Source organism: Corvus moneduloides, chromosome 7, assembly GCF_009650955.1.
Source record: "Corvus moneduloides isolate bCorMon1 chromosome 7, bCorMon1.pri, whole genome shotgun sequence".
NCBI classification, from domain to species: Eukaryota; Metazoa; Chordata; class Aves; order Passeriformes; family Corvidae; genus Corvus; species Corvus moneduloides.
The window spans coordinates 29,881,822-29,907,165 of NC_045482.1; the positions used below are offsets into that span (position 1 = coordinate 29,881,822).

The 25,344-nt window shown below is 45.3% G+C and overlaps 1 protein-coding gene across 10 annotated transcripts in view; it reads left to right on the forward strand.

Moving 5' to 3' along the window:
* KALRN (kalirin RhoGEF kinase) overlaps positions 1–25,132 on the forward strand; it is a 483,321-nt gene extending 458,189 nt beyond the window's left edge. For 5 of the 10 annotated variants that reach the window (XM_032115337.1, XM_032115336.1, XM_032115340.1 and 2 more), the window contains 9 exons: positions 7,975–8,002; positions 8,446–8,617; positions 10,740–10,861; positions 11,979–12,110; positions 13,826–13,990; positions 14,868–14,946; positions 16,080–16,280; positions 17,173–17,311; positions 19,571–25,132. In XM_032115337.1, the coding sequence (XP_031971228.1) occupies positions 7,975–8,002; positions 8,446–8,617; positions 10,740–10,861; positions 11,979–12,110; positions 13,826–13,990; positions 14,868–14,946; positions 16,080–16,280; positions 17,173–17,311; positions 19,571–20,116 (1,584 nt within the window). In that variant the 3' untranslated portion in view covers positions 20,117–25,132. Of the gene's footprint in view, positions 1–7,974; positions 8,003–8,445; positions 8,618–10,739; positions 10,862–11,978; positions 12,111–13,825; positions 13,991–14,867; positions 14,947–16,079; positions 16,281–17,172; positions 17,312–19,570 lie in introns of those variants that run through there. The other 5 variants (XM_032115344.1, XM_032115339.1, XM_032115338.1 and 2 more) reach the window with 2 other exon arrangements.
* Positions 25,133–25,344: the final 212 nt, after the last annotated feature.

The following is a 25,344-nucleotide window of genomic DNA, read 5'->3' on the forward strand; positions in this document are numbered from 1 at the left end:
AAAAAAGCTGATCTTCCTCCTGAAGGGAAGATAAAAAGAGGGAGAAGTGTACTGAGGTGTACCACCTAAGCTGTTAACCTGAAAGCATGCTTTTATTTTAATTGTGTTGGGATGTGTACTAAAGGAAAGCTTTTGACCCAGCTGACATCCTGGAGACTGAATGGTCCTTACCTCTAAAGCTGCATTATTCTCAGGACTGTGTTTACATTTTCAAAGAGCGTTTTGCCAGTCACAGGTAACAACTGGAAGTGTGTGTATTTGTTGTAAGGCTGTGCCCATTTTTACACGTGAGTCTGTGGAAGCTTTCACTCACTGAAAATTGTCCTGTGCACCAACAGGTGGCTGAGACACAGGTGGTTGTGCAGAGCTGGGTGAAAATCACTGTTCTTTTGCAGAGGATTTCTGTGTTTTGACTTTGTTCAACAGGAGGAAAAAAGATGGTTTAGAATATATCCAGTGGGAGGTATCTGAGTCCTTGCATTGTCAGCATTTCTAGTCTTTTTGATGGCTTGATTTGGGTTTTTACCATGCTACAGTCTACTGTTCTGAACTTCAGGAGAAAAAAAAACATTTCTATTTAAACCAAAATACACCAATGTGAAGTCTTAGCTATGGAATCAATCTGCTGTTGGGGGAGTAACTGTGTGCCTTCTGTGTGACTCTGTTTACACTCAGAAAGCCCTGTCCTGCATCTCCTAGGTCACTTGCTGGAGGTGACAGTGCCGCTGCACTGCAGTCCCCAGGAGCCACTGTGTTCCTCATGGCTTGGAAAGCTCAGTTTTGCTTCTAGCAAAACTCTCTGGGGCTGAACAAATATTTAAAATGGCAGAGGAAGAGAAAATAAGAGAACAATTGTGGGGGTGACTTACTAAGGTCACACTGCCCTGCAAGGAGCAGCATGGCCCTTGTTCGTGCTGGTTTTAGTACATCTGCAGCCAGAATTGACTGTGGTCATCTCGTTGATCTGGCTAAGAAATACTGGGAGGAAGGGATTGCTGATACCCAGTATAAACTAAATAGAATCCTCTGGAGGGAACAGAGCATGGGCAGGCTCATAAAGTGCTGGTGAAGCCCTAGAAGAGGCCTGGTCTCTAAAAGTCTGGGGTATTCACCTACTGGAAGCCACGGTTGTTCTCTCTTTCCCTTCATTATGAGATTTTGATTCTCCTTTTCAAATGTGTTACAATAATTGGGCTATATTACAGCCTGGGAGGCCAAAGTCTTTTCTCATTAAACCAGAGGCAAAACAAGCTAATTCTAACACCAGAGCCTGATTCAGGCCTTCATCAATCTTCTAGGCTTCGTGTGCTAGGCTTAGATAACTTAAACAGCTGTGCTACCCCTCCAGCCCAGCCTGTGTGTGCAGTGAACATCCACATCTCACCTGGTTATGCTTTCCCTGCTGTGTGGAATGTCCACTGATGAGTTCCCAGGGCAACTGGAGACAACGTGACTGACTGCCCAAGGAGAGGGAACACCTTGTCCTCACACCTGGCCAGGCTCATGAGGGGTTTTATAGATGCTGGGAGTGCTGGCAGAAGAGCTGTGTCCTGGCCATCAACACTCAGAGGTACCTTTCCTGTGTCATTAAGGTGGAGTCATCATTACAGCCAGGTAATAACAGGGCAAGTGACCTGGCTTCTCTTACAGGACTGTCACCCCTGACATCCCTCTTCCTCCCTTCGTGCATGAGAACGTGCACCCAGTGCTGGAACAGAGAGAGCAGTCTCTGAATGCAAAGCAGACATATTAATTAATTACCGGGAAATGTGGGTGCAATTTAGCTCCACCCTACTTCCTGCACAAGTCAGTAAGCTGGTCATAGTACCCATGAAGTCCCACAGCTACTGTGGCCTTTCAGATCTCACTTTGTTTGCTGTTTATGAAAAACCACAGTGGATTCCATTCAGTAGATTCCAGGTTTCTGGAAGCACTTTGCCTTTGTTTCAAGGGGACACAAAGACAGAAAGAAATGTGGAAAACATATATTGCGAGAGCAGGAAACTGAAATTCTGGGTGACTGTTTAAAAGAGCTAAAATTCCACTACTGGGTTTTTGCTCACACAGGCCTTGGAGAATTTTCTATTCATTGTAGCTTTGACCAGAAATAGCATCTCTTAGTGACTGGTTTTTTCCTCTTTGTTAATTAATATGTAATGAAAGTGCATAAAGATGGAAATGAAGTTTGTTTTTTTCTGCTAGTTTTCTGCTTTGTGCTGTAGTTTCATAAAGCAGAAGGCACGAACTCGCCCACAGAGTACGTGAGTGTAGGAGCAGGCGCTTGAGGGCCACGTGTAGCCACGTGAGTGATAGGAGTAGCCTACACTTAAGGATGATCAGAGACTCTTTCCACATGTCTGTAGTTAATTGCACAGGGACAGGCAACTCCACTTCTGGGAAGATGTTTGCCCTTGTAAATGAGCAAATACTATCCACACCCAAGTCTGGGGTCCGGGACAATGACACGACTAATTGTCCTACAGTTCTGTGTTGTAACATCTCATGGGGTTGCAGTATTGCTGAGATGGTCACAAGGCAGCTGTGTAGATCCCATTGGGCTACCTCTCTTGTCTAAGGCAATAGTCTTCCAGCAGTCACAAGATCTGACTGAGCTAAACCTCACTAAATCCGGCAGCAGCTCCCCCAGCTTTGGGATGGGCCTCAGGTATAGGGTTCCGACATGGCTGCAAACGTTTTGCACAACTCCAGCTGCAGTGTTACAAGCACTGCTGGCCCACACATGTCTGTCACTGAGCCTCTGGTGTCTGTTCCAGTGTCTCAGCTGTGCAAAGCAGAGATGAAGCCCAGGCCAAGTCACTGGAAGTGCCATCATTAGATTAGTGAGCTGTTGCCAAGGTACATACGTTGGGCTTCTTAATCTGCTTTTTTCAGTTGTGACATTTTAGCATGTCAGGATCTACTCAGAGACACTTAGACCAAGATAAGCACTAGGAAACATCCACTGTGGCAGAATACTGTGTTAGCACTCCCACAGTCCACGTGGTTGAGTAAGTAATGGTTTGGTGGATACAGCATTGGCTCCAAGTCACCACTCAGCTCAGGCTAAGAATTCCAAGTGCTTTAGGCAAATGCCTTCAGCCCCCGCCTGAGGTTGTCCATCTCCAGAGTAGTTGTAACACTCTCTTGGCAAAATCTTGTTCAATACTGTTAAGAAAGCCTTTCCTGGCCTGTTAGTACAGTGTGAATGGGTACAATCCTGAGAACTTCCCTGTGTTTCCCTGGGACAGCCTCCATGGGCAACACCGCTGTCCTGCTGCCCTGAGTGGCCAGGGATTGCTGAGACAGACCTGGAAGGTGGCTCATCAGGTGTGACATGGCCTGAGCCAGCAGCACAGACATGGTGGAATAGCTTTTGGAAAAGCAAGAAGTGACCTGCTTCATCTGCAGGAAGGTGTAGGGAGCTACAACGCAGTGCCAGGGATATCCCACAGGCTCAGCCACGGAAACCACCAGCCATTAGGGCCAGGCAGCAAGAACATGAGGAGGGCAAGAGGGTTTCTGCACTGCATGGATGCTCTACAACATCCCTTGTGCCTTCTCCATCAGTCCTAAAGGCAGCCAAGCCCATCCATGCTGGTGCCAGAAAGCATCCCCCATCCCTGCTAAAAGGCTGATGCCATGGAACACTTCATTAGATGCTGTTTTAAATTGTATTTTCCCTTTGGTAGCATCTATCCATCTGTGCTGGGATCCTTATTTGCTCATTTTATCAAGAAATTTCTCTTGTTAATTTTTCTTTTTTGGGGGAGGGGAGGCTGGTGACACTGTGAGCCTGTCACCCCAAAAGTCTTAAAGTAAAGTTGACCTAGTCAAAGATGGGTGATAGATATTTTCCTAAAAATTAGAGTTCACCTAATTTCTAATTAATTAATTAATTTCTTTTTTCTCAGAGAATCGTAATTTTTGGTTTTGAACGAGGTAGCAAGGAACATGCTGCTGACTCTGCTGCCAGCACGTGCAAATGTGTCAGTATTTTATTTTAACTCAGTGACCAAGAGGTGCCATGAAATGTTTACAAAATGCTCAGCTGCTTGTCTTGGAGTAAACATGCCCTCTGCTGTTTAGGTGAAGCACCGATCTTATTACAGAGGGCTTGATTTGCAGCCTGTTCTTAAGCTTTGGGGAAAAATATTCTCACTCCTGGTTTTGATATAGTCCCTTAAAATGGGGTTGAAACATGGCATTGAAAAAATCTGGACATCCCCTGGGCCCTTCTGTGCATTGGTGTGTCAGGGCTGGGTGAAATCCCTGCAGGGAAGTGAGGTAGGCATGGCAAGGACAAGCCTGCAAAGGAGAAGCAAACCCTGGCCAAGGTGAGAACCCTCCCAGGCAGCCGAGCTGTGATTGCAGAGTGTTTTGGGACTGGCCATTGGCATGGCAGGATGGCTTCTCCCTCCCCACCAGATAAAGCCTGTGTGCACAAGTGAAAGATAAGATTACGCTAAGAATTAGGGTGGTTGGAGTCGCTTTGCAAGTGGGCTTCGCAGCTGCTGCTGCAGATGCCTTTCTATCTTTGTAACATGAGCTTCACAAAGCAGGAAAAATACTGCAAAATACTGAGTTTCTGGAGAAGCACCCATGCTGCTTTTCTAAAGCCTGATGTTAAGTTACACTTAGTTGACCTAGATCTAAGTCACTTAGATCCCTGCAGGTCCCCAAAGGCATTCAAGTACGTGCCTTATGTGCCTTTCTTGGTCTGAGCCCTGAAACAGCACTGGAAGAGGGAGAAGCAAGGTCTGTTTCTGGCTTTTTATTGAATAACCCTGACCTGTCCTCCCATTCCTTTATCTTGCCCCCTTCCCTCCTGCCTGGCTTTGCCTGGTCAGTGTTAGACCCCACATCACGTGAGCAGAGGCCGTTTCATGTTCTGCCTCTTGTTACCTTGCATAGGATTTCCATTTTTAGATATCATTGTATGGAAAACAAACTCTCCTGGCCACAGAGGGGACTTTACAAATTTTCACCTGCCCTGGGCCATGCAACAGGTATTCCATCCAATAAAAAAAAAAAAAATTACCTTATCTCAGTTAAAATTATGTTCCAAGGAAAAAAGAGCCTGGCTGTGTTTCTTACATGCACTGCAAACTGAGTTTGATCCCCTTAGGGCTTGTGTTTCCATGGTGTAGGCTGACACTGAAGATGGAGTGAGAAGTTCTTGTGCTGGATAGTTCCATCCCCATGAGTTTGTCCTCTCACAGCCAGACTGGCAGCCTCACTGGTGCAGGAGGTGTTTGCTGGGATTTTTGCAGGGAGCCCTTGTCAGCATGAGACCCTGGGCCACCTTCCCCTGCTCATGGCCACCAGGGGTGCTCGGCTGAGGGCTGGGCTGTGAGATCCTTATTCAAACTGCTGCAGACTGAGTGGGCAAGCATATCCATAAGAGGACCCAGCCCTGGCACCAGCAGGAGGCTGTGTGGAGAAGCAATACATGAGCTCCCATCCTCTGAGGGCAAGGACACACTTTGGAGCTCCCCTTCTCCACCCACGGGGATTAAAAACCTATTTGGCAAATGAAGAAATTGTCTCCAAAGATCTTGCACTTAATCTAGGAGGACTCTATGGAGGCTGCCATCTCCTGCCACCCAGCCATAGCCCAGGAACCTGGCCAGCCTGCAGGGAGAGGCAGCAGAACCCCAGGGCTTGGGAGCAGATGTGTGAACCAGCCGAGCCGGCCCCTGGATGCAGATCTGGCTGTGAACCTTTGCTTTCCCATTTCTGCCCTTCTCACCCTATCATCTGACGCCATCCTTCAAAGCAGAAGAAATCCCATTCCCTAATAAGGTGATGCATTAAATCACTTAAACGTTCTTGTGCAGACAGACTTTCATTTCTGTCTAAGCTTACAGCAGGTTAAAGCTGTGATGTAGCTGCAGGGGTGTTGTTCGGTACCATTTGATTAATTAACAGATGAAGTTTTGGGAAAGAAAATGTAAATTTTACCCACAGACTCTTCCAATATTGTGTAGCAGTGATAATTTTCTTTCTGCTAGTCCCATGGTGAGGCAGTGAAAAAAAATTGGTAAGGCAATTATTATAAATTATTGTACCTTGGAAGTCACTACAAATGTAGAATTATTTATTTATAGGGATATCCATTGCATTCATCATTGTAGTTGCATCTTCTAATGAATCCTTTAGAGTTATAAAATAAATGTAAAGTGTTAATGGGTGTTTCTTTCTCCTGATCTCTAATCCTACAGGGATGGAGATCAGTGAATAATAAGGGAATTTAATGCATGCTGCAGGGAAGGAAGGGTAGAGCTTTGGAGAATGGATATTTCAGTTAAGCCAAACACAAAAATGAAGATGTATGTGCAAATGAGCTGATGCCTGAGGTTACTCAGCTGAAAAGTAGATGGTGTCTGTGAGTGAAAGTGGCAAGCAATGGTTATCCACAGAACAGCTTTTTCTTCCTTTGCTGTGTTGTGTGAGAGATACAACTTAATCACGAAGATCCGTCTCTCTTTTTTTCACATGCACAGACAGGAGAGAGGACGTTTTCCATCCAGTACCCCATTGTACCACAATTTCTTCCTGTCTGCAGGGTCCAGGGGGCTGTGTGTGGGTCCTGGACCCTGTGGAGAAGCAGTTGCTGCTCCCTGAGTGCCTGGGCTGGCAGGTCCATGTGCTGGTGCCAGTGCCCAGCTACACCCTTCAGAGGGACTTTGTGCTTTCCAGGTTATGCCTGGTTCATCTGGGCTTTGTGGTGGTGGGGGTGGTAAGGGAAAGCAGACCTGAGGTCTCAGTGCTGGTACCAGAGCTTTTCCTGGGGCTATAAAGAAAGGCTGTGAAACCAAAATGAACCTGAATGTGCCCAAGTGCCTCCTTGAATGGCACCCTGAGCCATCGACCTTGGAAAACTATTTATAAAGCCAAAATGTAAATATAAATCTTGAAGATGTATCTACTTTATTTTGAAGGGTTATTGCTTCTGTTTTGTAGCCTGGTTTCTGAGCCTCTGCAAAAACCTCCTATCAGCTTTGGCAGGCCATGAATTAGGTCACTGCTTCATTGGCATCTTCCAAAATAGCTCTGAAATAAATAATAACAAAGATATTTAAGGCAAGATAAACCACACTGGTGTTTATGGTGCTTTAATATGAAATTATTAGATGGAATTTGAATAACAAGGCCTTATGAGATTATTAACACAGTTAATGAGGCTAAAACCTCTATACTATTGTACACCATAATGGAGCTAGGATCAATTCTGTAAGAACTTAGTGACAACGTCTTTGCTTTTTCCACCTTTGCTTCCAGGATTACATTGGCACATAGACACTACAGAGTAACAGTAGCTTTTCAAGTCTTTGCTAACTTGATCACTTACCTAGTTAGATAAAATAACTACTGGTTATCCAAACCTAGTTTCAAGCTGGAAAGTTTCCAGCAGTCCAATGCAAGACTGAATTTTTACTCACGTTAGTAGACCAAGAATTGTTGCAGGACTGATCCTCAGCAGTGGGCAAAATTAAGTATTTATGGTTTAGTGCTTTACATTTTTTCTCCTGAAGCTGAGCACAAGTTAAAAGATGTTTCCTCAGACCTGGTTAGTGGCCAGCATGCTGGTGACATGCCCCAGGTGCATGGTGACTGCAGGTGCTGTGTGACACAGGTCTGGAGCTGAGCACAGAGGGTGCACAAACCACCTCTGGGAAGAAGCATTAATGGCTTCATCATTATCACCCAGACAAAGAAGAAACATGTCCACCCTCCTCAGCCTTGGTGTTGTGCCTGTTACCTTTATCAGGGTTCAAGAAGCCGTAGCTTTCATTTACTTTCCCAGGTGTGTTGTCACCAGAGCTTGCTGCACCTGTTGGTTGTTAGAAGGTGCTTGTTGCCACTGCAGCACCTCTGCAGTTCTGGTCAGAGTCACCATGGTGCCTTGTGAAAACAGATGTCTCTTTGTCACTGTCTAGGAAATAAATGCCTCTATCTCTTTGTATTTTTCAGATAATCAACCCCAATTTCATCCAAGAAGGTAAGTTAAGGACAGCTGTGCTGCAGTTGTGATACACTCTGGTGCCACAGCATGCTCTGCACCTACCAGCATTTGCAGCAAAGGCAGCTCTCTGCTGCTCAGTCCCAGGGAAAGCAGGCTTCCTGCTGGCTGCTTGGCCCAGACAGCCTGGGGCCACAGGCCAGGCTGAATCCCCTGAACCTGCCCTCTCAAAATCTCATCCACCTGCCAGAGCACAGGGCTGGGGGATGGAAGCTCCCCTCTACCTCCTTCTCTGAGCTGTAGACAGCTGGCTTTTACTGGAGGGCAGTTTGAATAACACAATCCCAGGACTCCCAGCTCTTTGGGACCCAGATCCCATAGTTGGTCCTATAGCATATCCTGTAGCCTTGTATGACTCTAGACATCCTCACCCGGAGATTAAAAGAGGTGTTGTGTGCATGTTCCCATGGTTTTTTTTACAGTGGCTCCAGAGTTTCTTGTGCCATTAGTGGACATCACCTGCCTGCTTGGGGACACAGTGATGCTGCAGTGCAAAGTCTGTGGGCGACCCAAACCAACTATAACCTGGAAAGGACCGGACCAAAACATTCTTGACAATGACAACAGCACGGCCACTTACACGGTGTCATCCTGGTAAGGTCCTGTCTGTGGGTCCCAATGTAGCTGGTCCTGATGGTCATGTTACCTTCAAATATGGCACCAGCCTGGCTAAAAGACTCATTAGGATGCAGTTAATTAAGCCTGGCATGGCATATCAGCACATCAGTGGGGCAAACATTGGCTGGAAAGGGTCAGATTTTGGGGCTGGGGTAGCTTATTTGTTTCCCAAGCTAGTGTAGAGTATATCCACAAAGTACTGCTGGCAGACATGAGCTTGCTCCCGTTGACTTCCTGAGCCAGCTGCAAGCCAGAAGCCAGAATGTTTACAACCTATTAGTTTGGCTAGTATTGCCTCTGCTTGAGTTTGATGCCATGATCTCCTTTGGGACTCAAGCAGAGCAAGCCCTCACCAGCTTGCAATACCCATATCACTGGGCATTTTCTCATCTTACTGGCAGAGGTGGGGTTGCCGTTTTCCTGAGCCTTCCCTCAGCTGTTCCTAAAAAAGCCCACATGTGCTCCTGGGAAGGCTGCATCTGGCTGTGCTTGGATGGAAAGATGCTTGTCATTATGTTCCTGGCTTGGCTAGCAGAGAGGAAAACTATCTTTACAACAAGCACTGAGAAGATTCAGAAAGATCTGGAGTTGAATTCAGGTCAGGTAACAGCCTTCTGCTGGATGCTCATCTGCAGCTTATATAAGCAATTTGGGCCAAACTGCAGTGGAAATCTCCAGGAGGCAATCTTTCATTTGAACTTTCAGCACTTCTGGCTCAGGCTGAAATGAATCCAGGGAGTACAAAGTCACTGAAAGTGAAAAAAAGAACACTAAGAGGGAAGGGATTTTACATGTTCAATAAAAAAACCCTTACATCTGATCAAGAGCTTCCTTCAGAGACCATTGGCTTGTGCAGCTGCCCCATAGCATCCAAAATTGTCTTCAGCTATTGCTCACTATATCTCCTACTGCCTTATCTTCAGCCTCTGGCCAGGCTTGGGACGGGGAGATATTTCCATCAGGGTTCTGGTTTTCATCACGGTCCTCTGCCTGTTGGCTCCCTGTGCACTATCAGTACTTGTATTGTCTTGTTACTCAAATACTCTTCCCAGTGAAGACACTGCCTGCCAAGCAGAGGCCCAGCGGATCAGTGGCTCTTACAAATCTTGCTGGCATGAGTGTGTGGATTTCAGGGAGAGGGAATGTTTCTGTCCTGTTTTAAACCAGCACAGTCAGACCAGCAAAAGCTGCAGTGTCCAGACAGTTATCCCAGCAACCACGTCCTTCTGCAGCTCCCGACAGATTAAGCATTCAAGAACTAGCCTACTTTTGCCATCAAGGGAACTTATTGTTGGCTCTAAGCTGTGTCTCCAGTACAGCTAAAACAGTTACACAAGTGAAATCCTTTAATTCAGGCCAGCTCCCTCACACTGCATATTGGAGACTGAAGTGTGCAAACAGCAGTGACTATGAACAGACCTGCTATAAATTCATGAGACTCCACAGAGCTGTTCATTTTCTCAGATTGGCCCAAAGACTGAGTGTGTCTCACAAACCCAGTGCTGTGCTCTTTATCCCTGGCTGTTACGAGATGTCCAGCCTTCCAGCTGGGGCCCTGGTAGCAGTGTCAGATCAATGGCACATGCTCCAGGGGTCTGAAGCTCCCTGGAAATGTCCCCCTGTGCTGTGTGACTGCTTCCTGCATCTGTGGGAAGCCCAGTTTGTCTGGTGTGTGTTGGACTTCATTGCAGAGGCACAGCAGCTCACCATCTCCCACGATACGAAAGATCTGCATGGGTAAATCTTTCCAGATATATCTAGTCTAAGCATCCAGCTCTGGACAGGCACAGGCAATGTTCAGCTCCTGGACTGCTTGCTGCTTGAGTGGTCCTTCACATCTCCTCCTAGGCCACAACAGACATGAGGATTTGCCTGGCAGGCAATTTGGACCAAAGGTTTGCTCCAAGGATTCATTAACAGCAAAACCGTGACATACGAAGGGGTTGCACTTGGGCACCAGATTTCTGGAGGGATGTTCCTTCAAATGAGTTAGCAGGATTTGTGTGCATGTGTGTTTGCAATGGGGCAGGACAGGAACTATATAAAAACCATTAGCAAGTGAAGCAGTGCTTCTAACTGGGGCTTCCTGCATCCACAGTGACTCGGGAGAGCTCACCTTGAAGATCTGCAACCTGATGCCTCAGGACAGCGGCATCTACACCTGTGTGGCAACCAACGAACACGGAACCGCATCAACCTCTGCAACTATCAAAGTCCAAGGTAGCACATCAACTTTAACACAACACAGGATTTTTCCTGTGTGTGGTCCCTTGGTGGGGGCTGGGAGCATGCAGGAACAGCCCGTGCAGAGGCAGCCAGATGTGGAGCTGTGCCAGGTGAATCGAGATGTTAAAGTCGTACAACCATTCCTCAGCCACGACTCCCACTGATGGCTGAAGGCTTTGCATACTCCTTGTGCTTGATTAAGTTGTCTGACCATAAACATCACATTTGGGAAATGAAAATGTGCTGGCACTGGTTCAGCTCCTGCATCCTGCTCGTAGTGCTGCTTCCCAGGAGCTCAGTGAGGTCGGCCAGGGGAAGCTCAGCTCCCTTGGGCAGCCGAGTCCCTGGGGGAATGATGCCCCAGCTGACTGCAGGAAGCTCTGGGCTTTAGAATCTGCCTGGAGTAGGAGGAACTGGGATCCAGTGACACAGATTTTCTGCCTCCCCTTCTCTTTAAAGGGACAGAGGAGGTGAGAGTAAGATTTGGCCTGGGCAAAACTTCTTTGGGGATTCAACTTGGAGGCATGTCTCCAAGCCTGAATTCTCAGCACTGTAATTAGTGACCCATCTAATTGTAATGAATATGGAGTAACAAGTTGATGCTCATTGCCTCCAGCTCTGAGAAAGGATCTGTTAGCATGAGAGATGAGAGGTGCCAGCTATGTTGAAGGGGATGGTCCAGAGATTAATGTCTAACTGGAGAGTTACAGATGCAGCAATGTCACGAGCATTTAAAAGTTGATTTGTTTGGTCTCATAAACCACCCTAGAGACCCAATTTCCCCAATTTATCCAAGCAAGTCAGTGGCTGCACTAACTACTCCTGTGTTGAAGGGAGCCCTAAGCAAAGCACAGAAGGATTTACTGGTCATTTGTCAATCTGCTCCCAAGCACACAAAGTGCCCTACACACAGAAGAACTCTGAATGCCTTGCTTTTGTCATTTTTGGGCATTCAGTGGTAACTGACTCCTCACCTGCTGCTTAGTGAAGCCCCTCTACAAGGTGCAGCTGCCCCATAGTGACCTGATGTACCTGATACACCTGATCTTCAGAAAAAGCACTAGTACTTATTGCTGTGATGCTGGACTTGGTCTTGTTTCTTCTTCCCAAGGTGTGCCAGCTGCCCCAAACCGCCCCATAGCTCAGGAGAGAAGCTGCACCTCTGTGATCTTACGCTGGCTACCCCCATCCAGTACAGGCAATTGCACCATTTCAGGCTACACTGTGGAGTACAGAGAAGAAGGTAAGTGGTGTGAGCTGTTCTTGCTGGCTGTGAGAGTGAGAACAAGGTAAGTTTCCTTTTATGACACAACAGGTCCCAAAAGCATTCCTATCACCACTGGCGTGCCACTAATTGTAGCTTACAGATCACAAAGTCTAAGGCAGAAAGAAGCCCTTCTACCATCCAGTCCAACCTCTCATATATTACAGACCTTTCTGTTTCCTCTAGTCACTTACAACAAGTAAAGTGTGCTAAGCTAAAACATATCCATCACTAAGGCATCCTTTAATCATTTGCATTCTACCACCATCCTTTCGTGTGTGTGGTTCCCAGAAATGCAAAACCAAATCAGTCTCATTATTTTTTTGATCTGGATAAAGTTGCAGATCCCACCATGCTTTTCAAGCTCAGCTCTGAAATCCATTTGTTCTTAAATCCAACCATCCTTTCTTTTCCCATGAAAAATTAACTAGATATTAAATGCACTGTTTTCCCAATATGCACAGGCATGTGCTCTTGAAAAGGGCATTTGAAATGATTCACATCCCTTTTTGCATTCTTTCTGCAAAGGTGTGAGGGTCCCTGGGCAGTAAACCTTGCCTTAGGTATATGGGCTCTGTTTTTTCCCTTCATCCTTCAAAAAATCCTACCCCATTTTATTAAGTGTGTAAACCTAACCATTCCATATGATTGCCTTCTCCTAGTGAATATTCTCCCTTGGCCCTCACTGTGCCATCAGTGTGACTGGCATTTTTGTAAAAGAATAAAAGTTCCTTTATTAACAACAACCCCCGAAACAAACAGCAAAAAAACCCAGCAGTGTTTTCAGTATTCCTCCCACTTCAAAGGTAAAACTGACTCTTGTAAAACCAACCATGACCTTGTGAGACCTGGCAATCAGAATTTGTCCACAGGACACACAAAATAAATGGGTCATGGTAAATAACATAAAGGTAAAAGGCCCTGAACTTACTAAAATAAGATAAAATTTTATTTTTTCTTGAAGAAATCACCATCTGTGACAGGGCTCTGTGTTCCAGGGGTCCTTTTCTGTTCTCTGACCCTGTACAGATGAGTAAGTATTGCTCCTTTGGTTGCCACAGGTTAGGCAGTGGCTGGGTTTGTTTCTGATAGGAGCAGAAACACATGAGAGTCAGATATTTCTTTGCTGCAGTTCTGCTCATCTGCAAGCTGCCTGTGCTAAGCCTCAGAAAGCTGGTTCTCCTCCTGTAGCTTTCACTGTAGCCACCACATCTTCATCTGCAAAAGCATTTGGATTGCGCAGACACCCTGTCTCAGCTTCACCTCCCTTGCCCATGGTTTTGGGGGTTTTGCAGTATTTCTGCTACTATTTCTCTCATAGCAGACCTGTCATCAAATCGTCCCTCCACTTCTGTCTTACCACACTGCCCTGAGACATCACTTGTAGCACACAGCCACAGCTACAGTGCTAGAGAGGTCAGCTTGTCCCCGGATTGAGCTTTTTCCATCATTATCAGTCAACTGAGGGGCATTTCCTTCATTTCTTATTTAGCCAGATGGGAAGGTGGCTGCAACACATAATAGCTTCCTGTGATCCATTTCTGGTTTAACAGTCTGCTGTAACATTGCCTCTTAAAAACCCTATGGATTTTACCCTCCCAGGGTACCACCTAAGCTGGGCAGAGGACGCCTCAGCCCTGAGCTTGCACAGTGAGTGTTTCCCTCAGCTCCCCCTCTCTCCCTCTGTCCGACAGGCTCGCAGGTCTGGCAGCAGTCAGTGGCCTCGACTTTGGACACGTACCTTGTCATTGAGGACCTGTCCCCAGGCTGCCAATACCAGTTCCGAGTGAGTGCCAGCAATCCCTGGGGGATCAGCTTGCCCAGCGACCCATCCGAATTCGTGAGGCTCCCGGAGTACGGTGAGTGGGTGCTGCAGGGAGGGACTGATGCACACAGGAGTCCACCTGTGCTCTGTATGGTGTGTTTTGATGGCTCCTCATAAAAACAGGGATCCTGGACCAATGAGGAATACAAGAAAAGGCCTGGGAGATGCTCAGAGCCAGCTCCTGCCCCCAAAAAGGATTTTCCTGTCTTCACCTCCATCCAGGCTCAGAGCCTCCCTCTGCCACAGAGGTTATTGCAGATTCTGAGCAGGTGCCTGCTCTCTATGCCAGGACTATTTCTTGTCTTTATCTCTGCCCAACAGGGTCCATATCCTGGCTGGTGTTCATTCTGCCTTTCCAGCAATGCCAGCAGCACCAGCAGCTTCTGCTGGGCAGCCCAGCTGGGGGCTGCAATTCCACTTGCAAAATGTCTCTCCTTGAGCAATGCAGCTGGAATGGGAATGCTGTGATGGAGGCAACTCCCAAGCGCTCGGTGCTGCAGGAATTTGGGGTGCAGCTCGTTCTCAATGGTGCTGTGAGCAGAGCCCACTTTTCCCTATGTTTTAGCAGCCCTGGTGTGTAACGAGGTCTGTGACTGGCTTGGATAGCCTGTGCTGGATGGAGAAAGAGCTCACACAATATAGCTCTATCCCCTGTCTCTGTGGCCCTTTTCAGCCCAAAATTGCAAGGACAGATTTAAGTCCCCCTTATCCATACCTTCCTCTGAGGAGCTCTTGCATTTAGTGGTCCAATGCACTGGAGCTGTGCCTGTGCAGTATGAAACTGGACTCCTAGTGATAATGTTTCCTGTCTTAATAAGATAGTCTCACGTAATTTTAAAATATGCTGTTTATAGTCCACAGCGAACTGTCTTTAACTTTGTACCTTCTTCTCTAACTTTGTTTTCTCAAAGACTCTGCTGCCGATGGTGCCACTATTTCATGGAAGGAAAACTTTGACCTTGCCTATGCAGAGCTACATGAGATTGGGAGGTAATATTAACCCTGCAATCAGTGCAATAAAACACTCAAACAATGGCTTGAAGCTTTTTCCTTGGTGGGGAGTTTAGTTTACTTTTCTAGTTAGCTTGAAAACTGCTGCTCCTTTCAAAGAGCGTTGCTTTTTAATCACTATCAGATAGTGATTAAAATACTGACTAAATTCTGTTTTTCAAGATAAGTTCTGATTTGAGAATTGCAGCTTGGCAAACTAGTGAGCAATTAGGCAGCCAAATCTCTGGAAGTTGGTATCTTCTCTGTCATCTCTGATTTGAGGTCCTGTTTTGAAGTCATGACAATTTACTGGTTCTGGATAAGCTTAATCTCAAAGACTGAGTCTGCCAAAACACTTGGGCATGTGACTGACTTATCTTTGCTGATTGGGAGGGTGAGTTGAACAGAGCCTAAACAGGAGTTGCTCATGTTGTCAGCCCTTGGTGCTCTCCACAGATAACAGATAAGGGGCATGCAAATAATTCAAGTTAATGCAATTATTTCTTCAGCTCAGATGTCAGAGACAATTCTGGGGCTGAAAGAACAGGAGTCCCTCTGGTTCTGTAGAAAACAGGGGTGTATTACCAAGAGCTCAGCACACAGTTTCACTGGGTAGTTTTACTTTCAGGAATGGTACTATGGTCTGTATGAGTTTCCTAAATGCTTTCCTGACAGCTTTTTTCTTAATTTCTTACTGTGTGTCTGAAAAAGTGAGACAAAATGTTAGGTTAGTTATTATTTAACAAGGCTTTTCTTTTAGTTGTTTGAGAAAGTTTGGTCTCGTTAATAAAGCAGCTGGAGAAGGGAGACCCACGGCTAAAATAAAAGGAGACAGAACCTGTAAAAGTGGCAGCAAATTGAACCCAGGGGAGGTTGTTAGAGGATATCAGTATGGCTGCACAAAGCAAAGTGACACCATTTGCTCTCAGTGTTTCCTAATCCCCAAAGAATCTCTACACCCAGGGTAAGAGATGGAGGGCCTTTGTTGGAAAAGGTTATGAACAACTTGTTAAATCTGATGCCTTGTGAAATATTAATGTGATGAATCAAAAGTCACTCTGTTATTGCACTAAAAACTAGGCATGATTTATTCATGAGGCCACTTCATTATTCTGTTTTCTTTATAATTTCAGGGGTCGATTCTCCGTAGTAAAGAAATGTGTCCACAAAGCCACTCGGAAAGATGTTGCTGTAAAATTCATTAGTAAAAAATTGAAAAAGAAAGAGCAGGCAGCACATGAAGCAGCTTTGTTACAACACTTACAGCATCCTCAGTACATCACTATCCATGATACCTACGAGTCTCCTACTTCTTACATCTTAGTTTTGGAACTGTAAGTACGCGGAGCTTGGATTCAAGTGTCTGGGTAGGAATCACAGCCCTATTAAAGCCAAGCATAAAGATCACCCTGAGTTCAGCAGGGCAAAGATTTTATTGATTGTGATGTCAAATGAAATAGCCATTTTCTGCAGAGTTTCCACTGCCTTTTCTTTACAGTAAGCAAGATTCAGAGGGACAAAAAACCTGCTTTCTACTTGGGTGAAGCTTGGGTAATTTGTCCCATTGAAAAGTATCAGACTTACCTGGGCAGTTTTGTCCACTTTTTACATTTGAGTAAAAGTGCTTCAGCTGGATCAAAGCTTACATCATTCTGATGCTTTTTGGTGAAAAGACCCGTGTAGGAACCATGCTTGCCCCGTAAGGAGAAACAGCAACCAAAACCCAAGATGCTTTGTTACAGTATATCCAACAAAGTATATTTGGGTTGTTTGATTGATTGTTTGTACAGATAAATAAACTCGGTGGAAAACTTTTATTGGGTTAGTTTTCCCACAGAAAACATTACCAGCTGAAAATGTCAGTGATTTTTTTTTCTGCATTACGTAACCAGCTCTATAAATAAACAGATGAATCCAAATAATTAAGATGCTCTGTTTCCAAAGGGATTGTCTCTGTCTATTGAATCCATCCTTAAGCAAATGAGTTTACTTTAAGACTGTTGCTAAATTTGTCAAGGACTGGAGATAACAATTGAAGATTAATCATTCTACCACTTCCATGGCCTGCGGTATCTTGAGATATCATTAAACACTCATCGGATCTTGCATTTTATTTTCCTCCCCTTTTTAGGTCACAAAGTTTCCACTGCAATTTTGTTTTCAAATATTAACTGTACCTAGAGATGCCATGTGATGTTTCACTCACAGGGTTTGGTCTGTTTGTAGGATGGATGACGGCCGTCTCTTAGATTATCTGATGAACCACGATGAACTTATGGAGGAAAAGGTGGCGTTCTATATACGAGACACAATGGAAGCCTTGCAGTACCTCCACAACTGCAGAGTGGCTCATTTAGACATAAAGGTAAGAACAGAGAAGAACGATGCTGTTATTCTGCACCCTGGAGCAGAGAGTTCCCAGCCATGCAGGCAGGGAGGAGGTGCAGCTGTTGATCAGAGAAAGGAGTTATTGTCCTGCAGAGCCAGGTCTTTGCCTTCAGACAAGAAATTCACCTTTTCCTTTGAGTCTCTGGTTTGTTCCCAAGGGCTTTCTGGATTTAATGAAGGAGAACGAGGATGTCTGAGAGACAAGAGTGAGATGTCACTAGCACTGAAGGGACTGAAGGGAAACTATGCATAATTCTATGGAGTATGGTTTGGGCTCACAGTGCACCAACTCAGCCACCAAGCTTCCTGAGCAGAGCTGGCTGATGCCCAGGCAGTTCAGGGCAGACCAGAAGGAGCCCGTTCCCCCCTCATATCCACAGCAGTGCCCTGGGGAGCCCAAAGCAAGGGGAGAGAGGGTGCCAGGGAGCAGGAGGTAGGCAAGGCTGGCAGGGGCAAAGGAAAAGGAAAGCAGCACACTGCATTGTGCTGCAGAGCCTGAGAAGGGAACTGGGTGGGAAATACACACAGGGAGGGGTTCAGAGGAAGAACAAAGAACAGGTTGCACTGTGGAGAAAAAATCTGGGTATTCTCTAACGTCACATTCAGACTAGTACAGCTTGTACCTGCTTTTGTGAGCACACATGGCAGGAGGCACTGTACTGTCCTGGATTTGGCATTGTACTCCTGTCCTCCCCAGCATCCCAGTTATCTTGGATGACAGAGAATTAGCCATTAGCCATTGAAGTTGTGATCAAGTGTTTCAAGTTTTGTGATCTGCAACATTGATTCTGGTTGCCAGGGATATCAGATAATCTATAACATTTCGCAGATTTAAATGACAATTAAAAATGGAGAACGAGGGATGAATTTAACTTTCTTATATAGTGGACAGTCCAGCTTCAAGGAGATCTATTCTCATCTGTCCAAGCCCCAGGCATGTCAGATGAAGTGATACTTTCATTTTTCTGCTGCCTCTACCCCTACAAAAAAAATTCCATTTGTACAGGACCTTATGTGAGAATTAGACACAAAAGGCTAAATCATCCTGGTTTCTTTCTATGAGATTGTTTGTATTTTTTGCTCTATTGCTATGACCTGTCAAAAAGTAGGTATTACTTGGAGGTAAGAAGCTGCAATGAATTCTCTGTTTGATCCTAAGATACTTCCCAGAAACAAGGTGAGAAGCTAATTTTCTGTGACCTACTTGCAGTTCTCCTGAATGAAGGTTGCCAAATAAAGCACCTTCAGTTGCTAAGTGGGTAGCAGGAGATGCACTGGCAGTGACAGCAGACCTATCCATGGACTGTGTCGTCCCAGGATCCTGCTCAAGGATGTGCTGATTTTGTCAATAGAGACTGCACAAGAGAAAAGCAAGTGGAGAGACTGGAACAGCAGTGTAGTGAAATTTGCTTTTCATATGTGTATATATATATATATATATAGCCATGAGGCAGCAGTAAAATATGCATGAGAATAAGGGAGAGAAAAAAAGATCTAGAAGGGTGCAAGAAGTAAATTCAGAAATTATCTCAGAACCAACAAAGGAAGGATAATCCATGTTAAGTCCCCAGAACAGAGTATACAGGCAATTCTCAGGATCTCTCACTGAGAGAGAGACCTTAAATACCAAGAGCTGCTAAAACAGAGAGAAAACCAATGGGGATGAAATGTACTTGCATGCTGGCTTGGAAAGCATGACTGTGTCCTGCTGTGTACAGGGGCACACTGGCAGCTCCATGTCAGCCCACAGCAGCAGTAATGGCACACACCAGTCCCTCCCAGGGTAGCGGGTGCAAAATTGAACATTTACTTCATGAAAAACATTTCTGCTGCAAGTTATACACTCTTACTTGCCAGCTGTCATCTGAACAAATGGAATCTAAATAAACTGATAAGATATATATATATCTCTTATTAAAATTTAAAAATCCATCAGTGCTCTTAATCTGGAGAGATTAGTTTGGGGAAAATAAACTGTAAGTATTTGGGACAAAGTGCAAAATCCCAGTGTGTTGCCCTAGTGCAAAAGAGGATCTTGTCATTGCAACTGCAGCATTGATCTTAATTTAGAGCAAACAGCAGCTGAGCTGGTTCCTTATCATTCAATCTCCTGATCTCTACCTTGCACATCTGATTAAGTGCAAGTTTTGACTGGCTATTAAACCTACATGAAACCTACACATTCTATTTGCCAAAATATAGTATGATTAAGTTTATATCATTATTTTTTCAACAGCCAGAAAATCTGCTCATTGATTTAAGAATCCCGGTGCCTCGCATCAAGATCATTGACTTGGAAGATGCAGTTCAGATCACAGGTCATTACCATGTCCACAACCTCCTTGGAAACCCGGAGTTCGCAGCCCCTGAAGTTATCCAAGGCCTTCCTGTCTCCCTGAGCACGGATATCTGGAGCATTGGGGTCCTCACCTACGTCATGTTAAGTGGTGTCTCTCCATTCCTGGATGAAAGCAAAGAGGAGACTTGTATCAACGTGTGCAGAGTGGATTTCAGCTTCCCGCACGAGTACTTCTCCGATGTGAGTCACGCTGCCAGGGATTTCATCAACGTTATCCTCCAGGAAGACTTCAGGAGAAGGCCGACGGCTGCCACTTGTTTACAGCATCCGTGGCTGCAGCCGCACAATGGCAGCTATTCCAAGATCCCACTGGATACCTCCCGCTTGGCTTCCTTCATCGAGCGCCGCAGGCACCAGTACGACGTGCACCCGATCCCCAGCGTCAAGAGCTTCCTGTTGAGCAGGATGAACCCAGGCACGTAGTGCCTCCATCCATGGGATCCTACGCTGCTGGTCCTGAGCCGGGTGCCGGGAGTGCCGCCGGGAGCACGTGGATCCGTCTGTACATATCCCGTGTTTGGCGTTTGCATTCCACAGCTGCATGGTGGGAATCTGCGGACGTGGCAATGGGACCAAGGCAAAGGGGGTGACAGCAGCAGGGACACGCTCCCTCTCTTGGGGCACGTGGTATTGTAACATCCACCACCAAAAAAGGACTGCGGGACGCAAACACCGACTGGGAACGAGAGCCAAAACTGCAGTTGCCTTAATCTTTGTGAGGCAGCCTTATAAGAAATCCTCTTGATCTTGCTGAACTGAATTCAAAATGTACAAAAGATTAGGAGTAGAATAGTGGGGGGGAGTGACACCAGGCTGACCTTAGCACGTACTACAGAACTAGACCAGTCAGTTTTTGCTGAAATCATTGCAAGCCTGCTCCAGGTTATCAGTCAGATTTCTCAAGCCCCATATGCCCGGGTCTGCCATGATTTCAGTGGAGACTTTGCCTGCATAGGACAAGCAAGATCAGGCTCCAGTCACTGCTGGATCAGCTCCCATGGTGGCGTGGCTTAGGTACACTCCTGTTGCATGGTAGTGCTCAGACCAAAATCCTCCATTAAGCCCCTCCTTGGGCTTTCTGCTGTGTTAAGTCAACATGCAGCACCTTTCAGAGCTATGATTAAGGCAATTAATTCATTGGAGCATACAGCTGGTTCTGACTAAGCACAATGGGACTATGGTGGGTTTTTTAAAAGCATTTTATACACGTTGTACAGAAATCTTTTGCAAAACCTGTGCATTGAGAAAAGGCAGAGTTCAATTTTTGCAGTATCTGTAAACTAGATGACGATGGTGATGAAGACAATTTTTTCTATCACAGGTTTTCAGTATACATATATTGTATCATAGATATAAATATATATAAATATAAAAGATCCTGTTCCATTTCTAGCTTCAGAATTGCTTGGCCCAAAGTCCATCTAAGCCTTTCAGAGTGCAGTAGGAGTCGTGAGTTCATTCTTGTGCTTACAGCTTGAAAATGGTTTTCAGTGTTTAAAGTATGTCATTTGTTTCATTTCCAAACTTGTAAATATCTCTCAGCCACCATTAGCACCTCATAAACAAAGCATTCATGAGGATATTTTTATGTCCAAAGCCTAATTTGTAATAAAAAAATAATATTCACAATTAAAACATTTCTCTCTTGCAAGCCAAGTTGCAACATCATCATATTGATGTTACAGTGATGGGGCCAGCCTTAGGTATAACCAACACAGGGAGTCTGCAGTGACAAATCAGAAGTTTGTAGGTTGGCAAAATCATCCTTTCCAGAAATGCGACTGGAAGGGGAAACCAGCTGGGGCTTCCCCATCCCGTTGCCACACCACAAAGCTCTACAGCCTTGAGGGGTTACAATCAAAGAGATTTTTTCCCCCTGGCATGCAGGGACTTTGTTTCGGTGCTGAGTACCCTTTGTGTGCCTGTAATGGGAAATGGCAGTTGTTACCAAAGGTTTTCCTAAGGAAAAGGGCTTGATCTGACCACGTGTGCTCATACAGACTCTCTTGTAAGGGCGAGAGTCAAATCTCATTTACCATCCAAGTAACTGCACTATGAGCATACAGGAGCAAGCGCTATCTCTGCCAGTGGGTGGTGGAGATACCGGCTCTGATAGCCCTTTTTTGATCCACCTCCAAGCTCAGTTTCACAGCAGGGAGGACACCTGGCCCTTCCCTTTTTGCTTGCTCTCCCACTACACCGGAGTGGTCAGTATTTTGTTAGTGGAGAAGAGACAAGGCACAGCAAAAACCCTCAGTGCTCAGCATTGTGTGTGTGCAACAAAGAACAGCCCTTGAGATGGGAAAGCCACAGGCAGAAGGGTGAGCCCAGGTGCCTCAGCAGAATGAGAAGTGAGAGATTTAACACAGGCAGGGAGTTGTGGAAAGGTTTGAAAGAGACAAGTGTTCACAGAAGGTTAAGCTTTTTGAATCATCTAGAACCTATCTCAGTTGCTCTCTAGAGCAGCAGCTGAATTTCTAAGCAATCCAGCAGCACCTCTTAGATAAAGACCAGACTCTCATCCTGAGCAACAGTGCAAAGTATGCAATTTCTTAGCAACTGAATACAGACAGCAGTCAAGGGGGGTCTTTAATTACCACCAGCCTCAGGTACTTTCTCACTACAGGACTGTCTGTAATTCTTCTTATTTGTCAAAGCTGGCTCTTTGTGCTGTGATTGTGCTGCCCTTAAAAAATGTTCATGGAAGTGTGGTCTGTAAAACCCACAGCTTTTATTAGGCCCATGGGTGCAGTTTAAGCCACAGGCTTTCCGCTTGGCGTTAATACAAACAAATTCTCATGTATCACATGTGATTTGGAGTTATTTAGCATTTTGTTTTCCTACCTCCTGCATTCGTATGTCAAACTACAACAGCAGACACTTCAGATGCACAGGGGAAAAAAGCTAGATTCTTTAAGGTAATATTTAAGCCTCTCATTTCTATCAAATAACAGAAAAGAAAACCCAAAAGGCTGAAAGAAGGAGGGTATATAATTAGGTATTGGTGCTCAGATTCAAAAAAGACTCCTTGTTGAGAGAGCTGGAAGTGCTGAACTCTGAAGAATTTGAATGTTCTGGGGTTACTTTCTTCTGTGGTTTTGCTTTTTCCGTATTCATGTTAGAGAACGCCTCTTCCCGGGCACTGCTCTTCTTAAAGCACGTTCAGGAATACTTGAACCAGTTAAAACTTCCATATAACATTTGTGATTATCAGCCGTCCTTGCTTTTTATCTCAAATATTTCCTTTGCCTGAATAATGCCAAGTTGACATGAAATGCTGCCATATGATAAATACAGAGGAAGTATACTGACTTTGCTCTTTCAAAGTCTTTTTAAAACCAACCTGTGATGCCTCTGCAGATAAAACAGGTCCTGTAACTGTTGAAAACTGTAACTCCATTGTAAAGAGATTACAGAAGCTCAGTAAGTAGGCCTGGAGTGCACCTGCTGGGTGAGAAGCAACACAGCCAACCCCCTGTGTAGCATTCTCCAACCGCTGGATTTTTTGGTGCATGAAATATTGTCTGTAACAAACATGGTTTCTCAAAAAGCTCCCCAGAGAACATCTGACCCCGAGGGGAAGATTTCCACCTGCAGCTGCACCACTCAGGGTGTTCCCAAGACAGCCAAGTGAAGGCATGGTGGTAGCCACACCCTTCAGCTTCTCCAGCAGCTTCCAACCATCCAGAATGACCAACAGGAATACAGACAACAGTGCAGCACAAGCTCGGTGTGGAGTGCCACTGTGCACACAGCCACCACCTTCAGACACCTCCACAGTGTTCTTAGCCTGCTCTGACATCAAAGGGTGGCTCACAGTGTCCCCAGGTGCTGGGTGACAAGAAGGCAGCAGCAAAGGTGCTGGTGACACAGAGCCCAGAGGACGTGGTGGCATGGCAGGCTCCTTATTTAAGATGGCTTCATTTAATGAATGTGCAATGAGAAATTAATTTGCCTCTCTCTCCACTCCACTTGGAGCAGCCAGGCCAGGGCAGGAATTCTGCTGGCCAGTGTAACAGATGTCCGGGCACTTGCTGCCCCGTGGGAGGCCCCACCTCCCACCCAAGCTACAGCCAGAGTTGTAGACGTTAGCATTTTAAAGCAATCTAGGCTTTAAAATTTATAAAATGTCTCTCTCTTCTCAGTGATACCAACAAGTTTCTTTTAGTCTTACTGCCCTTTCATTTTAAAAGACTATGGATTGGAGTTTTTTTCAGTAACATGTATCTTTTTACTTCTAAGTTAATGCTGAGACAAAGTCTGTGCCCTCAACTGACCCCGAGGCTGTGGCTTCAGTGGAGTTCATTAGCATTTCTGACAATGCTGTTAGGCCTGTGCTACAAATATTGTACATAAAGGCTGAATACAGAACCACACGTTATGACCTGACTGTATATAACCCTATTTTAATGCCCTTGCAATGAGGGGACCGTGTCAATTAACCAAGGATAACATAAACTTCAGAGACAGGTGTAAAGGCTTCTCTGTGCACATAAAGCTCTAACAGAAAATTTACATGCACAGGGGCTCACCACCTTTTTTTTGTTCCTGTTCCTTTCACAGCAGAGGTGGATTTTCCTCTAACACAGGGCTTGGGTTTATTTTTGAGCTCATTCACTCACGTCCCATCAGAAAATGGTGCTTTCCCAAGGAAACAAAATAAAATCCCATTTTACTAGGCTGACTGCACACTGCCATCAAGTGATGTACTCTCATTCTGGGATCTGTACGGTGCTGAGTGTTTCCATGGCGTCAGGATGCTGAATGTTTGCTGTAAGTGTAGTCTTTATTATGGAGCTAGTGAAAAACCAACATCTTCTCTACTCAAGCCATATTTCACCTTCATGTCCTACTTCTGATGCTGGTGCTTTTACTTCTCTTTCTACCAAACTGTTCAACACTGCTCTGTCACTGAGGTCAATTTGCTGATAACTTTTGGAAAGAAAATGCAATAGCAAGTGCAAAAAACAAAATTAAATCTCAGACATTCACCGAGATAAGAGCAAACAGTTGGAACATATTGATGCTTTTCAATTTTAGCAACAATCCACTGAAGGAGGAAAAAAGAAACAGTATTGCTAACAGCTCAGCATTTTCAAGGTGCAAAGTAATTCCACAGCCTTAATTATTTCAGTGTATTGCTGGTCTGCCTTAAATGTATCTTCAGTTTTATTGCGGATTTCATTTTGTACGCACACAATGTTGGTTTGTAAAGGCAGGTTTGTAAATATTTCCTTTGTAAGTCTAATCACTCATGTGTACTGTTGTGAGGTGACTACTTGCTGTCCCATGTTGTTGTTACTATACTGCAGTATATATGATCATCTACAGATGTAGCTTCGACCTGTACATCTCCTGTCCTTGCATTCCCATAAATAGAGTATACTAACAACTCCATTTCTGGGCTTTTTTTGATTAAATAAAATTATTCAGAGAAGACCGGGTCAGTCTTATTTCACACGTGTAGTATCTTTCTGAGTGAGGTCGGGCTGGCTGAGGGCTTTATTCAGCTCGTCTTATCCGCAGGAATCTCTCAGGGAACCAGCCCGCGGGATTGTCACCCTGGCTGCATCCACCGAGCGGCCTTTTGGGAATCACCCCGGGAGCCGACGCGGCGAGAAACCCTCGGGTCACGTCAAACCCTCCGTGCA